The following is a 20,227-nucleotide window of genomic DNA, read 5'->3' as shown; positions in this document are numbered from 1 at the left end:
GTTATTATTTCTCCCTTAGTTTTTCCATCGCTCATTGATGTTTTAAATAAGAGTGTGGATTCCATATTTTCACAGCCTATAGAAAAGATTAAATTCAAAAAAGGGGGGGTGGCCCAGAGTGATAGAACAGTGGTAGGGCATTTTGCCTTGTATGTGGCAGACCTCTGAAGGACCTGGGTTCCATCCCAGGCATCCCATATGATCTCCGAGCCTGCCAGGACCAATTTCCGAGCGCAAAGCCTGGAGTAACCCCTGAGCACCACCAGGTATGGCCAAAAAAAAAAAAAAAAAAATACAAAAAAAAAAAAAAGGAAAAGAAAAGATTGAATTTTTTGGGGGGTAGGGGGTTTGGATCAGTGCTCAGGGATTACTCCTGGCTCTATGCTCAGAAATCGCTCCCGGCAGGCTCTGGACCATATGGGATGCGGGGATTTGAATCACTGTCCTACACCTAAGGCAAACGCCTTAATCTCTCTGGCCCAAAAAGATTGAATTTGAATATCAACTCACTACTGTTTTTCCAGTGTGGCTGGTTTAACTAACCCTATAGTTTTTCTCTCACAGGACCAAAGAAGAATTGGATCTGCACAGTTAGAGTGTGTTGTTATCTTGAACACTGAGTTTTAAGGCCTCCTTGAACTAGGGAACATTGAGGTAGCCCATTGTGATAAATCATTTAATTTTATTCTGGATCACAAAGGCCAGGCTGCTGCTCTGTGTTGGCCTCCTAGGTGGTATCTCACGTCATGTGGTCGTTCCTGACCAACAATCCCTTGCAGCTGCTTCCCTTCCCCTGCCCACTGCATTCCCATCATTGCCAGTGAGATGCGCAGTGACAAGAACCCACATCAGAAGCTCTGGGTTCAATCTCTGATGCCATAGAGTAGGATCATTGCACTGCTGTGGTCTCAGAATTATCCTGCTGGACTTCCTATACATGGCCTAGGATTTCCTTTACATAATAATTGCCCTGCCAGCCGGGGCCGCTCAGCTTCAGCTGATGCATCTCAAATGAAAGCAGCTTGGATTATGTTGCCCGCTTGATAATGTTTTCCGGTGCTATGCAGGGTCCCCCATTCCTTTCTCTTTCTGTCTCTCTCTCTCTCTCTCTCTCTCTCTCTCTCTCTCTCTCTCTCTCTCTCTCTCTCTCTCTCTCACACACACACACACACACACACACACACACACACACACACACACACACCTGTTAGTAACTTGTGAATGTCTTTTTCATTATCCCTGCAACTCTGCATCCTGAACGAGAATTTTAGAATAAAAGAAGATTGTTGTTTTGGTTGGTTTGGTTTGGGTTAGTTTTTTCTTTCCTGGAACAGTCTGTGCCCCAACTGTCCCTATGAGATCCCTGACCCCATCTCTTCTGCTTTCTTGGGGGCAGGTTGCATGATCAGATGGTAAAAATCAACCAAAATCTGCATCGGCTGCAGGTTGCCTGGCGAGACGCTCAGCAGAGCGGTAGCCCTGCTGCCGACAATCTACGGGAGCAGTTTGAGCGGCTGATGACCATCTACCTTTCCACCAAGACCGCCATGACAGAGCCCCAGATGCTGCGTAACTGCCTGAACTTGCAGGTGTCCATGGCGGTTCTGCTAGTGCAGCTGGCCATAGGCAACGAGGGTTCACAGCCAAGGGAGCTGACCTTTCCTCTGCCAGATGGCTACAGCTCTCTGGCCTATGTGCCAGGTAAGCAGGCCTCCCTGATTGTTTCCTCTTTCTAGCCATTTGCAGTGTCCCCAGGTCCCTGCGGAAGTTTCAAGATGTCATTCAGTTGTTTTTGGAGTAGCAAATCAAACTTCCAGATCTCTCTGCTAGTTAGTACACAGGACTCAACAGCTAGTGCTTGAGCTTGTGAGAACTGTCTCCACAGTCATTGAATGGTTCTATCTTTTTGTTCCGTATTTTGGGCCATACCCAATGGCTCTCAGGTATTATTCCTGACTCTTCACTCACTCAGGAATCACTCCTGGCAGACGAGCGACCATATGGGATGCCAGGGATTGAACCCAGCTTGGCTGCATGTAAGGCAAACACCCTACCCGCTACACTATCACTCCAGCCTCAAATGTTTGTATCTTGATTGAAAATTCTTCCTGCACCACAGGGGGATTTAAAACAGTCAACCTTAAAGGAAGGGAGGGGGGGGCAAAGAAATAGTACAGCAGGTAAGGCACTTGCCTTGCACAGGGCTGACCCAAATTCAATCCTGTCATCCCCACATGGTCCCCAAGCACCACCAAGAGAGACTTGTGAGTGCAGAGCAAGGAGTAATTTGAGAGCATTGCTGTATGCGTCCTCCTCCCCATAAAAGGGATGGGGGGATAACAAAAATATACTTTTTGAGTTGTATTTTTGTGTTCATTAGGTTTTATGTCATTAAAATTCTTATATTGGCCCAGAGTGATAGCACAGCAGTTAAAGCTTTTGCCTTGCATGCAAGCAACACAGGACAGACCCCGGTTCAAATCCTGGCATCCCACATGGTCCCCTGAGCCTGCCAGGAGAGACCTCTGAGTGCAGAGCCAGGAGTAACCCCTGAACACCGCCGGGTGTGACCCAAGGCCCCCCCAAATAAAATAAATAAAATTTTTATATTGGTTGGGAAATTTGTAATTGAATTTATACTTAAGGAAGATTTTTTTTTTGTGTCAAGAGAGATAGTACAGATGGTAGAATGATTGCCTTATTCATGACTCACCTGGATTCAATCCTCAGCCTTGTAAGATGGTCCTCCAAGCACCATCAGGAGTGATCCCTAGTTGAATGCAGAGCCAGGAGTAAGTCCTGAGCACTGCTGGGTGTAGCTAAATAAATAAATAAAGGAAATTGTTATGGCTGGAGAGAGAGTTCCTGGATTAAGGCATTTGTCTTGCAAACAGCTAACCTAGGTTCCATTCCCCCAACACTGCACTTCACAAGGAATAGACCCTGAACCTTATCAAGACTAAACCCTGAGCACTACTAGCTATGGCAAAAACAAAAAGCAATGGGTTTGCTCAGAGCAGAGTGCCTAAGAAATGGCTCCTCTGTTTACACCATACCCAACAAAAACCTGGGTTCATTGATAAGGGGCACAAACTTGCCACTTTCCAATGAAGAAGTACCCTACATGTCTAAAAACAAAATTTTAAAAATAAAGGAAATTCTATATGTATTAACTTAGGAACTTATATTTTAACCTTTAAGCAGGACGAAAGAGGAACTTTCCAATTGTTTACTACAGGGGATCAAACATTTAACTCATCCCAGTGATCGTCTGTTCTTTCAGAATTTTTTGCAGATAACTTGGGTGATTTCCTCATTTTCCTCCGCCGCTTCGCCGATGATGTCTTGGAGACATCAGCAGATTCCTTGGAGCATGTCCTTCATTTTATCACCATTTTCACTGGCAGCATAGAAAGGTAAAGTGCTGGAAGGCTCAGCTCTGTCACAGTGTCACACTTCAGGACATACAGGTGCCTCCTAACCCAAGAAATAAACAAGTAGCACTCCTAAGGCGTTGCCTCCAGAAACTGGTTAACGCTAAGGAATCACTTGACTACCATAGAGGTAGCCCAAATCTCCACTCCTCAGAGGCATAATAAGCAGAGGACGGGGGCCGGAGAGATAGCATGGAGGTAGGGCGTTTGCCTTTCATGCAGGAGGTCATCGGTTCGAATCCCGGCGTCCCATATGGTCCCCCGTGCCTGCCAGGAGCGATTTCTGAGCCTGGAGCCAGGAATAATCCCTGAGCACTGCCGGGTGTGACCCAAAAACCACAAAAAAAAAAAAAAAAATAAGCAGAGGACGTAGTCCACAGAGAATTTGAACCTGCATATAAGGTACCTGATGGGAATGCCACTGCTTTCCCTGAGGAAAATAGTTCCCCAGATGTCAACAGTCTTACAACCATTGGCAGCCAGCACTAACAATCTCCTAATAGATGTATAACAGGTGCTCTTGAAATTCTGAATTGGATAAGCAATAAATGTCAGATAAATGTTTCCTGATCTCCTTGCTTCTAGTCATTTTTCCCCAAGAAAGATACCCCCAGTGACCTGTATAGTTGCTTCTCTGAATTTTATATTGTTTTGTTTGGGGGCCATACCTGACAGTATCCAGGGCTTACTCCTGGCTCTGTACTCAGGGGTCATTCCTGACTGGAGTGACCCATATGGGGTGCCAGGGATCAAACCCAGGTCAGCTGTGTGCAAGACAAGTTCCCTTTCCACTGTAATATCACTCCAGCCCGGCTTCTCTGATTTTTGAACAAAAGAAATAAAAGATGGGGGCTGGAGTGATAGCATAGCAGTAGGGTGTTTGCCTTGCATGCTGCTGACCCAGGACAGACCTGGGTTTGATCCCCAGCATCCCATATGGTACCCCGGCCTGCCAGGAGCAATTTCAGAGCACAGAGCAAGGAGTAATCCCTGAGTGCCACTGGGCATGCCTCCACATACCAAAAAAAAAAAAAAAAGAAAAGAAAGAAAGAAAAGAAAGAAACAAAAAATGCACAGGGAACCGAGTTTCTGCTGTACACAAGAGAGAAGGGGTAGGTTCCCTGAGCTGTGCCAGAGAGACAGGGAGGACCAGCCATTCACTGAGCAAATGGAGGGGAGAACCCGAGTCTCTGAGGATTTATTAAGCACACACTGGGGTGCAGTAAATGATACAGAATGTGGTTGGAGGAGTGATAGCACAATAGGTAGGGCATTTGCCTTACATAGGGCCAACCCAGATTTGATCCCCTGCATCCCATATGGTTTCGCCGAGTCCGCCAGCAGTATTTTCTGAGTGCAGCAACAGGAGTAACCCCTCAGTACCACCAGGTGTGGTCCAAAAACAACAACCAAAAAAATATATAATAATAATAATTATACAGCCCAATTGTCCTTGCCTTCAAAAAACCTAAAAAGTTACCTATGTGTACAGGACAAGATTTTATTTTAATAAATATTTCAGAAAGAATAGGCACAGGAATCAGGTAAATGGCTCAAAGAGCTAGAATAACATGCACTGCATGTGGGAGCCCCAGGTTCTAATTCTGCTATCATCAGGTACTTCCAGGAGTGGCTTCCAAGCTCTGCTCCACTCCCCAAAACCACCAGTATGGCTCTCACAAAATTCATTTCAGGGGTCTGAGAGCGCTCAGCAGGCTAGAGCACATGCTTTTTATCTAGGAGGTCTGGGTTCAGTCCCTGGGAACAAATCCTCAAAATATGCAACAAGTCTGATACATTTTTTTAAATAAAAGGAAAAGAGAGAGAAAAAAAAAGGTAAAGCGAATGACTACTTCAGTGGAAACATATGTACTTAAACTTGGTGAGCTGTGATGTCAAGTGTTAAATGATGTCTCCTGTATTAACTCCCAGAAGTTGACAGATTTATAATGATAGAATCCTCCAGGCAGGAGAGATAGCATGGAGGTAGGGCATTTGCTTTGCATGCAGAAGGACAGTGGTTCGAATCCCGGCATCCCATATGGTCCCCCAAGCCTGCCAGGAGTGATTTCTGAGCATAGAACCAGGAGTAACCCTTGAGCGCTGCTGAGTGTGATCAAAAAACCAAAAAAAAAAAAAAAAAAAAAAATCCTCTCATCATCCCCCACCGCCACCAAAAAAAAAAAGTCATAATAGGGTATTTTGGCTCCTTGGGTAAACACCTCAGAATTTTGGAGATTCTGAGTGGGAAAGGAGTGGAGTGGACCAGACCCGGCAGTAACTTGGAGTTTACTCCCAGCAGTGCTCAGAGTACTATATGACCTGCCAGGGATCAAACCTAGGTCAGCCACATACAAGGCACATGCCTTCCCCACTGTACTAGCACTCTGGCCCAGGAATTCCGTTTTCTTCTTGCTCATCTTGCTCTCTGCTCTTTTCGCAGAATGAAAAATCCTCACCTAAGAGCCAAACTGGCTGAGGTGTTAGAAGCGGTGATGCCCCACTTGGATCAAACCCCAAGTCCCTTAGTATCCAGTGTATTCCACCGGAAGCGTGTGTTCTGCAATTTTCCCCATGCCCCCCACCTCGCAGAAGCTCTAATTAAGGTCTTCGTGGACATAGAGTTTACAGGTAAAGCACTCCATAATTGAGACGCTGATAGGACACTATACTGTGTGGCATCTCATTCTTTACTGGTACCTGAGTGCCTGAAAAGGGTTTTCAAACCTCACTTACTGAAGGATTCCTGCCAGCCTTGCAGCCATGTACTTTTTTTTTTTTTTTTTTTTTTTTTTTTTTGGTTTTTGGGTCACACCTGGCAGTGCTCAGGGGTTATTCCTGGCTCCAGGCTCAGAAATTGCTCCTGGCAGGCACAGGGGACCATATGGGGCGCCGGGATTCGAACCGATGACCTCCTGCATGAAAGGCAAACGCCTTACCTCCATGCTATCTCTCCGGCCCCAAGCCATGTACTTTTTTAACATTGTCTCTTTATGTGTCAACATCGAAAAAGTTGTGACTCTATTAGCCCTACTTTTCTTTTTTTTTTTTTTGGTTTTTCGGGCCAAACCCGTTTCACGCTCAGGGGTTACTCCTAGCTAAGCGCTCAGAAATTGCCCCTGGCTTGGGGGGAGCGAACGGCGGTCGAGATCTTTCTTTGGCTAGCGCTTGCAAGGCAAACACCTTACCTCTAGTGCCACCTCGCCGGCCCCTAGCGCTACTTTTCACACAAGAATCACCCCTCAGATTGTTGGTGTCTGTCTCACCTAAACAAAACAGTCTCTCTCTCTCTCTCTCTCTCTCTCTCTCTCTCTCTCTCTCTCTCTCTCTCTCTCTCTCTCTCTCGCTCTCTCGCTCGCTCTCGCTCTCTCTCACTCTCACTCTCTCTCTCGCTCTCGCTCTCACTCTCACTCTTGCTCTTGCTCTCACCCCTCTTTCTTTCCTTCCCTAAAAGTGCAGAACAGACCAAGGAGATCACGCAAAGCATTAAAGTGAATGCCTGCTCAGTCCCTGGTACTGTGTGGTCCCCTAAGTACTAAGCCCAAAACAAACCGATCTCCTACCCAGTAAAATTGCAGTATAGTGGATAATGACCCACCTTGTTGATTGAGTTTTTTATTTTTAGTCTTAGCTAAACTGTTTAATTTTCATAATCTAATTGTTAGAAGAAAAAGAACAACAGATATGAAATATTTTGGCCTTCACTTATCATAGGCTGCTCTAAGTTAGAAAACTTAAAAGTTAGAAAACTTCAGCAATACTGAATACTATAGAAATGCATTTTTCTCAGTAATACTTGAGTTTTTGTGATATTTGATTATCCATTGGTTGTTACAAAAAATTTTTTTTTGTTTTTTGTTTTTGGGCCACACCCGGCAGTGCTCAGGGGTTACTCCTGGCTGTCTACTCAGAAATAGCTCCTGGCAGGCACGGGGGACCATATGGGACACCGGGATTCAAACCAACCACCTTTGGTCCTGGATCGGCTGCTTGCAAGGCAAACACCACTATGCTATCTCTCTGAAAAAATAAAATTCTTAACTGTAGGGGCCTGGACAGTAGCATAGCAGTAGTGCCTTTGCCTTGCACACAGCTGACCCAGGACGGACCGTGTTCAATCCCCCAGCATCCCATATGGTCCCCCAAGCCAGGAGCGATTTCTGAGCGCATAGCCAGGAGTAGCCCCTGAGCATCACCAGGTGTGGCCCAAAAATCAAAACCAAAAAAAATTCATAACTGTAATTGATGGTTGTTGGCATAATAGTATATTGCTTGTATTTCTAATAATGGGTTATATATCTAGATGTTAATATCCTTGAGCCTGAGCAAGTGCACAAGTCTTTTTTAAAAGAAACATGGTTTATTTGCACAAAACTGATCAGTTTTGGGGCCTGAGCGATAGCACAACAATAGGTCATTTGCCTTGCAAGAGGCCAGCCCAGGATGGATTCCAGTTCAATTCCCAGCATCCAATATGGTCCCCAGAGCCTGCCAGGAGCGATTTCTGAGTGCAGAGCCAGGAATAACCCCTGAGCACCGCCTGATGTGACCCAAAAAAACAAACAAACAAAAAAAAAGACTGATCAGTTTTGGACCAGAGCATTAGCATAGCAGGTAGGGTGATTGCCTTGCATGCAACCAATCAGGTTTGATACACAGCACCCATATTATACCCAAACCTGACAGGAGTGATTCCTGAACAAGAGTAACCCCTGAATGCTGCCAGGTTGGCCCAAAAACAAACAAAAAAACCCACAACTGGGCCCGGAGAGATAGCACAGCGGTGTTTGCCTTGCAAGCAGCTGATCCAGGACCAAAGGTGGTTGGTTCGAATCCCGGTGTCCCATATGGTCCCCCGTGCCTGCCAGGAGCTATTTCTGAGCAGACAGCCAGGAGTAACCCCTGAGCACTGCCGGGTGTGACCCAAAAACAAAAACAAAAAAAAAAAGAAAAAAACCACAACTGATCAGTTTTGAGAAATTATTAATGCTCTTGAATTGGTTTCTGTGGATGTGAAACAAATGGTGAGAATTTGAATTGGTCCTTCTAATTATAGTATTAAAATTAAGTCTACTTAATTTATCAAGTCATATCCATGCCCTGATTTTATATATTTGTTATCTATCAATAAACATTGATACTTGAAAAAAAAAAAGGTTGACCTTATGAAATACAGCCTGGAGATGATTTTTGAGTCAATAGTGCTCTGACTCAGCTAATAAGCAGTAAAAGACACTGGAGCAATAGAACAATCTTTTGGTTGTCTGCTTTAGCCTGTCAACAAGGAAAGAAGCACTAGACACTCACTCAGGCTATGAAAAAAAATCCTTTGGTCAAATTTTGCCAGTAAACCCATTCCCACATTCAGACTGAAAAAATACAGTCTGGGGAAGCTCTCCCCATCTCTCTAATAGCACCACCCTTGTTGTTCTCTGTATTCCTCCAGGAGACCCCCATCAATTTGAACAGAAGTTTAATTATCGCCGTCCCATGTACCCAATCCTGCGGTATATGTGGGGAACGGATCCTTATCGAGAGAGTATTAAGGTGAGAAAGATTGCAGGGGAAACCAAAACTGAGTTCTCTGCTTTTTTTGCTTCCTCGCACAGCAGTTTTGTACTTCAAGGATGGTAATTGTTTTTCTCTCACACTGGGACTTACAGGACTTGGCGGACTATGCCTCTAAGAATCTAGAAGCCATGAACCCCCCACTTTTCCTCCGCTTTCTCAACCTGCTAATGAACGATGCTGTCTTCCTTTTAGATGAAGCCATACAGGTAAAGCGAGTAAAAGCTGTCATTGGTAAGCCCTGAGAGTCACCAGGTGTGGCCAAAAAACAAAACAAAACAAAACAAAAAAAACCCTTAGGATCTTGTCTATACTATCTGTGTTTATGGCCCCTTAATTTTCTTTTTCTTATTAAATTGAGGGGATGGCAGTGCTTGGGATCATTCCCTGCAGTGCTCAGGTAGGGGACCCATGTGGTGTAAGCAGCACCACCATTCCCCAACATACTATTCAGCCATTTGAGCCCTTCTCTGTTTTGAGCCCTCCCTATTTTCTCTGAAGCTTTTCCTGGGAGCAGAGGTAAAGGCTCTGGCCCCATCTCTAGTCCTGAGGTTTCCCAGCCCAGACTTGAAATTGAACCTTTTCAATATCATTCCCCTCTTCCTTCCCTGGTCACACTCCCACTCTGGTTTCTGTAGTATTTGAGCAAGATCAAGATTCAGCAGATTGAGAAGGACCGTGGCGAGTGGGACAGCCTGGCCCCAGAAGCCCGGCGGGAAAAGGAAGCCGGCCTGCAGATGTTTGGCCAACTCGCGCGTTTCCATAACATCATGTCCAACGAGACCATCGGTACCCTCGCTTTCCTCACGTCAGGTGAGAGACCAGAGTGCTTATGGTTGGGCTCTGCTTCATTGGAGGCATTAGCGGAGCTGAAGTAAGGACGTTTTTATTTTGATGTTGTTTTTTTGGTTTGGGCCCACACCCAGCAGTGCTCAGGCATTATTCCTGGCTCTGTATTCAGAAATCACTCCTGGTGGGCTCAAGAGATAGAACAGTTGGGCTCGGAGAGATAGCACAGCGGTGTTTGCCTTGCAAGCAGCTGATCCAGGACCAAAGGTGGTTGGTTCAAATCCCAGTGTCCCATGTGGTCCCCCGTGCCTGCCAGGAGCTATTTCTTTTTTTTTTTTTTTTTTTTTTTTTTGGTTTTTGGGCCACACCCTGTGACGCTCAGGGGTTACTCCTGGCTATGCGCTCAGAAGTTGCTCCTGGCTTCTTGGGGGACCATATGGGACGCCGGGGGATCGAACCGCGGTCCGTCCTAGGCTAGCGCAGGCAAGGCAGGCACCTTACCTCCAGCGCCACCGCCCGGCCCCCATGGAGCTATTTCTGAGCAGACAGCCAGGAGTAACCCCTGAGCACCGCTGGGTGTGGCCCAAAAACCAAAAAAAAAAAAAAAATAGAGATAGCACAGCGATAGGTCATTTACCTTGCACACAGCTGATCCAGAGCGGATGGTGGTTTGAATTCTGGCATTCCAGGGCCAGAGAGATAGCACAGCTGTAGGGCATTTGCCTTGCACACAGCCAATCCAGAATGGACAGTGTTTCAAACCCCAGTATCCCATATGGTCCCCAGAGCCTGACAGGGGCGATTTCTGAGCACAGAGCCAAAAGTAACCCCTGAGCACAGCCAGGTGAGACCCAAAAACAAAAAACAGAAACAAACAAATCCCGGCATCTTATCCCTGAGCCTGTGAGGAGCAATTTTGAGCACAGAGCCAGGAGTAACCCCTGAGTGCTGCCAGTTGTGACCCAAAAACAAAAAAAGAAATCATTACTGGCAGTCTCTGGGGACCATATGGGATACTGGGGATCGAACCTGGGTCAGCCACCTGACAAGGCAACTCTCCCTGCTGTGCTATTGCTCTAGTCCTCTAAAACAAGAAATTATTCTGTGCTGCTGGCAGCCTCTGCCTATCTGGACACAGATGTGGAAATGGGCATCCTCTTCACAACTGTTGTTTGGAGGTTGTTAGTCATATAAATATTCTGATGGGAGAGGCTCAATCTGGAAATTATCCTTAAATTATCCTTAAATTCTCTCAAATGTGTAAGACCCTGAATTCGATTCCTAGCACCTGGTTGGGCCTAAAAAATCTTGTATTCTGGATAACAGGGAAGGATCACAGGCTCCTGAACACCACTTGGGAGACCAAAAATAAAAGATTAGCAGGGCAGAGCAATAGCACAGCAAGTCGGGTATTTTCCTTGAACGCTGTCGACCCAAGTTCAATTCCCAGCATCCCATATGGTCCTCCTGTGCCAGCCAGGAGTGATTTCTGAACACAGAGTCAGGAGTAAATTCCTAAGCGCTGCTGGGTGTACCCCTCCCCCAAAGAAAAAGGTTTAGGCACCTGGGAAGTGGCTCAAAGTGTTGTGCATGGGATCAGTAGGTAGCACCATAATATAAATTATGTATAATATTATATTAATTAATTTCAATTATTAAAAAATTAGAAGTTGAAATCACATAGAACTTGCTATGTTTATATATTGGGGGTGGAGTTCAGTGCTACTGTGGAGCAATATTTGGGGAAATACTCCCAGTTATGTGCTCCAGGAATTGCTCCTAGTGATGCTTGAGGTATGGCAAGGGTCAAACCCAAGCATCCTGCATGCCAAGTGTGTGCTCAATCCAGTGTTAGCCATTCCATACTAGGTATAGAGCACTTAGAATATGTCTAGAAGAGAAACTGACTTGATTTTAATTGACTTAAATTTAATTAAGCACTAAGGATTTTAGGCCAGGGATATTACTCATTTGGTATACCTCATGTGGCTTGCATGTGAGGCCTGCGGTTCAGTCCCCAGAATCACTACAAATAACCATATGTGATTGCTGGTTGTTGCGTTGGCAGCAGCATACATATTTCTTAACTTTGGGAACAATTGGGGCCGGAGCAGTAGTACAGAAGGAAGAGCACTTGCCTTGCACAGAGCCAACATGGCTCGATCCCTGGTATCAAACCTGGCATGTGGTCCTCCGAGCATCACCAGAAGTAATTCCTGAGCACAGAATCAGGAGTAACCCTTTACTTAGCATTGCTGGATATAGCAAAACAAAACAAAAAACAGGGAGATATTTATGTGAATGGAAAAGTTGAGAGAATGTTTTCATTGCAGTCATTTGTTTTCTGAGTATGCAGGTATGTGTGTGAATGTGGCCAGGAAGCAGGAGTAAGATGTTATTGATTTCTGAGCACACGTTTCTGGTGTTTGCTTTTGCTGGCTAATGGACTGCACATTCACAGAGCAACCTCTTTTCCAGAGATCAAGTCCCTCTTCGTGCACCCCTTCCTAGCCGAGCGCATCATCTCCATGTTGAACTACTTTCTGCAGCACTTGGTTGGGCCCAAAATGGGAGCCTTAAAGGTCAAGGACTTCAGCGAATTCGACTTCAAACCCCAACAGCTTGTGTCAGACATCTGCACCATCTACTTGAATCTTGGGTACTGGACATTGGGCAGGCCAGGGATGTTTTCATCTGGGGCTTTGATAAAGGAATGACCAGTTAATTAGGTGGAAAGAGAATAAAACAGACCAAAGAAGAAGTTCATTTCTAGTTGGTGAAGGAATCGTCTGTAGTTTGATTGTATGATTTGGGGACCTATAGGGCATAGTTTAGAGTTGTCTGCCTCAGCACCCCACAAGCAGCCATCTTTTAGGGCTCCAGAATAGCCAAAGAATGTTAATGGAATAGCTTCATTTTTACTAGACCCTGCCCATGGTATAGGAGGCATATGTGTTTCCTAAACCTCTTGTGGTTTCTTCTCACCCCAAAAAAAATTTTTAAAGCCATTTATAGTAGCTGGAGGCATAACACAGTGGGTAAAGCATTTACTTTTCATAGAGCAAACCAGGGTTCAATCCTCAGCACCCCCATGTAGTCCCCTAAGCACCACTAGGAATGATCTCTGAGTGAAGAGCTAGAAGTAAGCCCTGAGCACTGTGAGGTGTGGTCCTAAGACAAAAAGCTCCTTATGACAAATAAATGATAGAAAATGTGTTTGCTTTAACTCCCTTATGGACATGCTCTGACCCTCGGTTTCTTTCTATTACTCTTCAGGGATGAGGAGAACTTCTGTGCGACTGTACCCAAGGATGGACGCTCCTACTCCCCCACTCTGTTTGCACAGACAGTCCGAGTCCTGAAGAAAATAAATAAGCCCGGGAATATGATTGTGGCATTCAGCAATTTAGCAGAAAGAATCAAGGTGAGCAAGAGGAAAACTTACTTGTTAAGTGTCAGATCAGGAGGCTAGAGATAGTGTAGCTTGCTAGGTACTTGCCTTGCACACAGACACCACAGGCTTGATCTCTGGAACCCTAGATGGTCGTCCCCCCCCAACCCAGTCCTCTACCAGGAGTGATCCCTGGGTGCAGAGCCAGGAATAAGCTCTGAGCACTACCAGATACCAGATGGACACAAAAACAAAAAGGATGTTAGTTCTGTGTTGCTTTTTAACTCTATTTCTGGGGAGTAGGAGGGTGGGTTAACAGAGTGGTTGAAACATATAAAGGAAGAAAGAAAGAATTCAAAGGATTTTCATACAGCATACATAGAATATGTCACCCATGTCTCCCCCTTGAGATGTCACTTTCATACTTTTCTTTTTTTTTTTTTTTGTTTTGTTTTGTTTTGTTTTGTTTTGTTTTCTTGGCCATACCCGTTTGATGCTTAGGGGTTACTCCTGGCTAAGCGCTCAGAAATTGCCCCTGGCTTTGGGGGACTTATGGGATGATGGGGGATCGAACCGCCGTCTTTCCTGGGCTAGCACTTGCAAGGCAGACACCTTACCTCTAGCGCCACCTCTCCGTCCCCACTTTAATACTTTTCAAACTTTTTTTTTGGGGGGGGGGTTGTTTTGGGGCCAACACCCATTGGTGCTTGAGTTATTTCTGGCTCTGCACTCTTTTTGGGTTTTTTTGGTTTTTGGGACATACCCGTTTGACGCTCAGGGGTTACTCCTGGCTATGAGCTCAGAAATCGCTCCTGGCTTGGGATGGACCATATGGGACACCAGGGGATCAAACCACGGTCCGTCCTACGCTAGCGCTTGCAAGGCAGACACCTTACCTCTAGCACCACCTTCCCGGCCCCTGGCTCTGCACTCTTGGCAGACTCAGGACTATACGAGATGCCAGGGATCGAACCCAGATCAGCCTCATGCAAGGCAAATGCCCTACCCACTGTGCTATCACTCTAGATCAAATTAATTTTCTCTCTCTGGATTTCAGTTTTTGGGCCACACCCAGTGGCACTCAGGGGTTACTCTTGGCTCTGCATTGAGAAATCACTCTTGTCAGGCTCAGGACCATATGGGATACCGGGATTGAACCCAAGTCAGCCACATGCAAGGCAAATTCCTTTCCCATAGCTCTCTACCTCCTCTTCCTCATAACTTCCAATAAAACCTGTTTTTACTTCAAAAAAAAAAAGTAGTTTATATGTAGGTGGCCCAGGTTCAGTCCCCAACACCACATGGTCCCCGGAGCACCACTGGAGCAAACCCCAAGCAGAGACAAGAATAGGCCCCTAAGTATTGCCAGCTGTTGCCCCCCAAAACTCAAAAGAAACAAGACAAATTATTCTTCCTGGTCAGCACAGGAACTAGAAATACCACATGTTCTTTTTTCTGACGAGAGACATAGTTAATGCTCTCGGACACTGCACATCACCCATAGCTCAGCAGTATAGCACATACCTCTCAGGCATGAGACCTGGGTTTGATCCCCACCACTAAAGAGAAAAAGAGGGGAAACAAAATTCTGGTAACTGACCTGTTGTAAATGTCACAATAGAAAGGATATAGGGGTGGGAGAGCTATCAATTACATAATTATAATAACTTAAGCAGTTCCTGTATGAAATATAGTTTCTGGTTTTAGGTAAAAACAGGTACAGAATTTAAAAGTGGGTTCTGAGGCTGGAGTGGTAGCACAGCAGTAGGGCATTTACCTTGCACACAGACAGTCCAGGACAGACCCGGGTTTAATTTCCGGCATCCCATATGGTCCCCTGAGCCTGCCAGGAGCTATTTCTGAGCACAGAGCCAGGAATAATCCCTAAGCGCCGCTGAGTCTAGCCCAAAAACCGTAAAATTAAATAAAAGTGGCTTCAACGAAAGAAAAAATAGAAGCGGCTTCTACATGTGGGATCCTTCATAAGTCTTGGTTTCTTAGGGACCATATGGCTAAACTTGAGGCCACGGTGTAGATGAGCTTGAGTCAGAGTCGATAACAAAACTGACAAAAAGACAGGGAGATCTCAGTACAAGATTGACAGAAAGGCAGGAAAGATCTCAGTACAAGACTCAGAAAATGAGGGAGATCTCAGTATTAGACGGACAGAAAGGCAGGGAGATCTTAGTGCGAGACTGACAGAGAAGCGGGCTTTCTGTTGGACCCTGCTATAAGTCCCAGCTTCCTAATGTTTGCTGATAGAATTAATCATTCCAACCAGAGGGATTAACAAAAGTTTGCATTTTCCCCTTTTTGGGTCAGCCAAACAGTATAGTGCTCAGAGGACCTTGGTACCAAGCTTTGAACCTGGGGTTCCAGCATGTAAATCTAGAATACAAAGCAGGGATGCTGTACCCTCAAACTCCCTCTGTGGCCCTATTTAATTTTGTTACCTTTGGTGCCCCTTCACCCATTTTCCCATTCCTCAACCCCCTGCCTTTGGCACAGCATTTTCTTTTTTAAAATGTGTGGTTAGAGGGCTAGAGAGATAGTACAGATGTAAGGTCCTTGGCTTGGAGGCAGCCAGCCCTATTCACTCCCTAGCATCCCAGATGGTCCCCTAAGCCTGCAGGATCACCACATAAGCAAGAGTTGAGAGTAGACCCCAAGCACCAAGGAGTGTGGCCCCAATTCCCCTCTTGGAAAAAAGGGTTGAGGTCCATCTGAGCAAATTCACCTGAGGTGCCCATGTTTATGCTCAGTCTCTAGCCGACCTCCAGCAGCAGGAAGAGGAGACCTATGCGGATGCATGCGATGAGTTCCTTGACCCCATCATGAGCACACTGATGTCGGACCCCGTGGTGCTGCCGTCCTCCAGAGTCACTGTGGACCGGTCCACCATCGCCCGCCATCTGCTCAGGTAGGCCAGCCCCGAGAAATCTCCCAGCATGCTGGCTCCTGAGCCAGTCCTCTGCATCGCAGAGCTACTGTTGCAGAGGCATGCTGACAAAGGTCTATCACTTGATTGTTGGGGATCCAAAGACCCAAAATAAGGAGCTAAAGAGAGTGTACAGGAAACCAGAGTGTTAGTACAGAGAACAGGCATGCGACCAACCTGAATTCAAGCCCCAGCATCCCATATGGTTCCCTGAGCCTACCAGAAGTGACCCCTGAGTACAGAGGAGTAAGTCCTGTGCACTGTTAAGTTTGCCACCCACCCCCCATGCCAAAAAGGGGGGGGGGTAATAAGGTAAGACACTTACTTGCCTTGCATGCAACTGACCTAGGTTTTGTTTCAGACACTAAATATGGTCCCTAGAGTTAAGAATAAGCCCGAGCATAGCTATTTGTGGCCCCAAAACAAACAAAATGTAGAGATAAAGTAGGTAAATATTGTGAAGTGGAGGTGAGAGGCAAGACTAAGGATGTAGCTTGTGGTTCAGTGATAGAATACATTCTTGACATCTTTCCGATAAGTACAGTGCCCTGGGTTCATCCATGACAAAGAAGAAAATAAGCCATCCTCCCACCCCATCCCTGCCTAGGCCAGGTGTTCTATTTGGGTTGCAGATGTTAGACTTCGTGGAAGTAAAACCCTTTCCTTTCTCTCTTTGTCCCAGTGACCAAACAGATCCCTTTAATCGTAGTCCCCTCACCATGGACCAGATCCGGCCAAACACAGAACTGAAAGAAAAAATCCAAAGGTGGCTTGCAGAGAGGAAACAGCAAAAGGAGCAACTTGAATAAATACTGTGAACTAAAGAAATCAAACCAAGCCCAGAGTGTAGGAGCACTGTACTTTCTTGCTGTCTGCTTCTGTCACTCTTCTTTCTCTCTTTTTCTTTTTCCCTTTCTTGACTCCATTAGAGAACTGCTCCTGCTCAAATTATGATCATTTTGATTCCTAAGAACTTGACAATGCTCACCCAGCTCACAGGAATGATACTTATGACAGCCTCCCCAGGTTTAGAATCGTCACTCATTTTTTTTCCCCATGTTCTTTCTTCTTTTCACTTCCTTCTCCTACCTTAATTTATATTAACTTCCACTACTAAAACTTGCTGTTACTATTTTCCTTTCAAGAACTGCTCAGATATCATGGTGAGCACAATTGCTTGTAAGTATGCGAAGTCCTGTGAGAGCTCTGATACCATCAGAACTGCCTGTTATAAAGGTAGTCACACGTCCTCCTGCCCCCAACTGCCCTTTTCCACCTTCCTTTTAAGCTTTATACTGTTATGACCTTTCACCTCTTGCACATAAAAGATACTTTGACATTTGAGTGGTCTTTTGAGTAAGGTGATAGATGAAATGAAAGAAAGGAATCTTAGGTAATGTCTCTTGGTAGCATTCACTATTGTATTATCTCGTAACTGAATATTTTTATGTCTTAACCAGGGAGTACAGACAAGTACGTGAGTTGTTCATGAGCACAGGAAACATAACCTTATAGGATATTTAAGAGGATTGATTGATTGATTGATTGATAGATGGACTTGATTCCCAAACCTGAGCAACAAATTCTGAGGTGAGCAAATAAAGGCTGCTCTTTTTTTTTTTTTAATGGAAATCTTTACTACAAAGATTAGACTTCAGTAGAAGAGACTTAGATAGCAAATACCATACCCCTACAAAAATGTTACAATAGGCCATATTTACTATGGCCCACACACTGTAGGCTAAATTCCGAGACTCAAAAACTCATCAAGTTCATGTTTGCTTGGGGTTAGGGATGTCTAACTCAGGATTGGGTCACCAATTAACAAAGTAGGAATCTGATCACAACCTTATCCACCAGTTATTCGTTCCACTACCCACCTGAGTGGAAGATATGATGGGTGCACCCCACTCAGACCAGGTGGACTTCACTGCTGAGTGAGACATATTCCCCCTCTGGACCTACCTGCCTCTCTTTACACAGCATTATCTTACAGAGCCCAAAGACCTCATCAATGACAGACTCAACACCTATCTAGAAGTTGGGGGTCAGGGCAGTTGCATTCAGAGGAGATAAGGGCCCCTCCGAGGCAGCTGCCTGATCATTCACCAGACGGTGCTATAAGCAGCTTTTGAGCTGGATGGTGCCAGTTGGAAAACTGCAACTCAGAGCAACCTGCACTGGCTGTGAAGCTGATGTTTGTTGCCCATCACTGTCTCACTGTCCTGATTAAAGCCAGAGCCCTTTTTGCAGCTGCCAGGTTGTCAGTGGTGACTCCTGTGTGCTGCCTGGGCCTCCTGGCATACTTCGGGGGATCATTTTCTTAAACTGAGCTGCGATCGCGTATTTATTATCCTCCTTTACTTTGGATAGTGACCTGCACGTGTATACAATAAGCTTCCACCTCCTTGCATTTATCTTATACACTTAATCTAACAGGGTGTTTTCAGTTTTTTAGAGGGGCAAGGGATGGGGGTCTGGAGCAAGGAGGGGAGGAGGACCTGAGGTTTGTGGGAGACAGTTGGAGGGAAGAAGGCTCAGACCCTGGAAAGGCAGCTCTCCTCAGCAACTTTCCAGTTGACAAGCCTTGATGCTGCCTCTGCCTCTGTCTCTGTGTCTGTCATGTACTTCGTCTTGGGATTCTATGTCTTTCCTGGTCCACTGTTCTGGTGTCCTGAGCTTTTTTCCTGAAATTTTTTTATGAATGGCAATGGTGTCATCAATGCTGCTGGACATTTTCATTCATCACAAAACGGCAAATGTGTAGCTTCGGGCCACCACTGGTAATGAAATCCAGTTTTCTCTATGCCTTTTTAACTTTCCTTGAAGTCATTTTAATATGATGCTCCCCCAAAAAATGTGATCTTCATGATCATCTTGCTACAGCACAGGGTTGTATTATGCACTTCTTAGAAGCTTCAAGAAGTGTTTTGTGGTCTCGAAATCAGAAGCTGTTCCGAATCTGTTAGGGCAGACTCTCTGCTGGCTGTGTGGAATGAGTACCCTAGGAAAAGGAAGACTCATCAGTTTTCATGCGACCTACCAGGAGGGTAATACTATGCTATGGAAATGATTGAAGTTTTGTCAAGCAATCTGGGTCTGTGGGTTTTTGTTTTTCTTTTTTTTTTTTTTTTTAACTAATCTTAATGGCTATGTGAAAACTGAAAGACACTTGAAAGATTTTTAAGTGATGCAGGGGAAGGTGCCAATTGCTATTTGGTATCTCACTCCACAAAGGCTTCATTACTTGATTTGATGCTGGTTGCTAAGCAGCGGCCGCACAGAGCTTAAGTCGGCTGGGTGCCTTTACAAGTCCGAGGCTGCGGCTGCACAGCGGAAGTCACATGAGGAAACAATGCCCATGCTCTCACTGCAAAAGAGAAGACTGAGAGAGAAAATGAGAACAGAACAGCCACAAGGGGAATTGAAATAAAACTGGATCACCATTAACTCTGTTTTGAAACATTCCAGGAAGATGACTTCTTAACAGGAAGGTGACTTATCAAACTTGCCCAGGGAGGGGGGTGTCTGTTCAGAAGCCTGTATTTAATAAACGACCACCTGAATAAAGCCTGTTGCCACTTCCTTTATTATAGCATGAAGAACTCATGGCAGGAGCCCCGGGATGGGGCAATTAACTCCCTTATGTGACTCTGGGTTCAATCCATGGTACTACCAAAAAAAAAAAAAAAGGAAGAAGGGAATAGCAGTTTGAGAAATCTCTCTGAATGCCTGCAGCTTAATAATAAATAACTATGTTGGGGCCAGAGATATAGCTTGGAGGTAGGGCATTTGTCTTGTATGCAGAAGGACAGTGGTTCGAATCCCAGCATCCCATATGGTCCTCGGAGCCTGCTAGGAGCGATTTCTGAGCATAGAATCCGGAGTAACCCCTGAGGGCTGCTGGCTGTTTATTGTTTTATTGTTGGCACCACACTTAGTAGTGGTACTGTGGGAAAGGAGGCCATGAAGGAGTCAGGGATAGAGCCCACATCATACTTACCTCTCCTTGACGTACCTCCACCTTGTGAAATTTTAGTTTGAATGAATCTAGTCATTCCTCTTGACTCCTGCATGCAAATAACAGAATGTGAGAAGAAAATGATC

General features: G+C 45.4%; 1 protein-coding gene and 1 non-coding gene across 2 annotated transcripts in view; both read left to right on the top strand.

The window, feature by feature from the left end:
* The window catches only part of UBE4A (ubiquitination factor E4A), a 626,538-nt gene extending 606,848 nt beyond the window's left edge, over positions 1 to 19,690 (top strand). Inside the window, exons 11-20 of the mRNA XM_049778154.1 lie at positions 1,397 to 1,701; positions 3,284 to 3,416; positions 5,878 to 6,065; positions 8,881 to 8,981; positions 9,098 to 9,211; positions 9,641 to 9,815; positions 12,270 to 12,450; positions 13,068 to 13,215; positions 15,945 to 16,102; positions 16,803 to 19,690. Of these exons, the coding sequence (XP_049634111.1) occupies positions 1,397 to 1,701; positions 3,284 to 3,416; positions 5,878 to 6,065; positions 8,881 to 8,981; positions 9,098 to 9,211; positions 9,641 to 9,815; positions 12,270 to 12,450; positions 13,068 to 13,215; positions 15,945 to 16,102; positions 16,803 to 16,929 (1,630 nt within the window). The 3' untranslated portion in view covers positions 16,930 to 19,690. The remainder of the gene's footprint in view (positions 1 to 1,396; positions 1,702 to 3,283; positions 3,417 to 5,877; positions 6,066 to 8,880; positions 8,982 to 9,097; positions 9,212 to 9,640; positions 9,816 to 12,269; positions 12,451 to 13,067; positions 13,216 to 15,944; positions 16,103 to 16,802) is intronic.
* Positions 3,003 to 3,128, top strand: LOC126016731 (small nucleolar RNA SNORA11). The gene has a single exon (XR_007498484.1). It is a non-coding gene; the product is annotated as a small nucleolar RNA SNORA11 (small nucleolar RNA).
* Positions 19,691 to 20,227: the final 537 nt, after the last annotated feature.

This window comes from Suncus etruscus, chromosome 8, assembly GCF_024139225.1.
Source record: "Suncus etruscus isolate mSunEtr1 chromosome 8, mSunEtr1.pri.cur, whole genome shotgun sequence".
Classification (NCBI taxonomy): Eukaryota; Metazoa; Chordata; class Mammalia; order Eulipotyphla; family Soricidae; genus Suncus; species Suncus etruscus.
The sequence above is the reverse complement of the archived record's forward strand: the minus strand, read 5'-3'. Positions and strand labels throughout refer to the sequence as shown.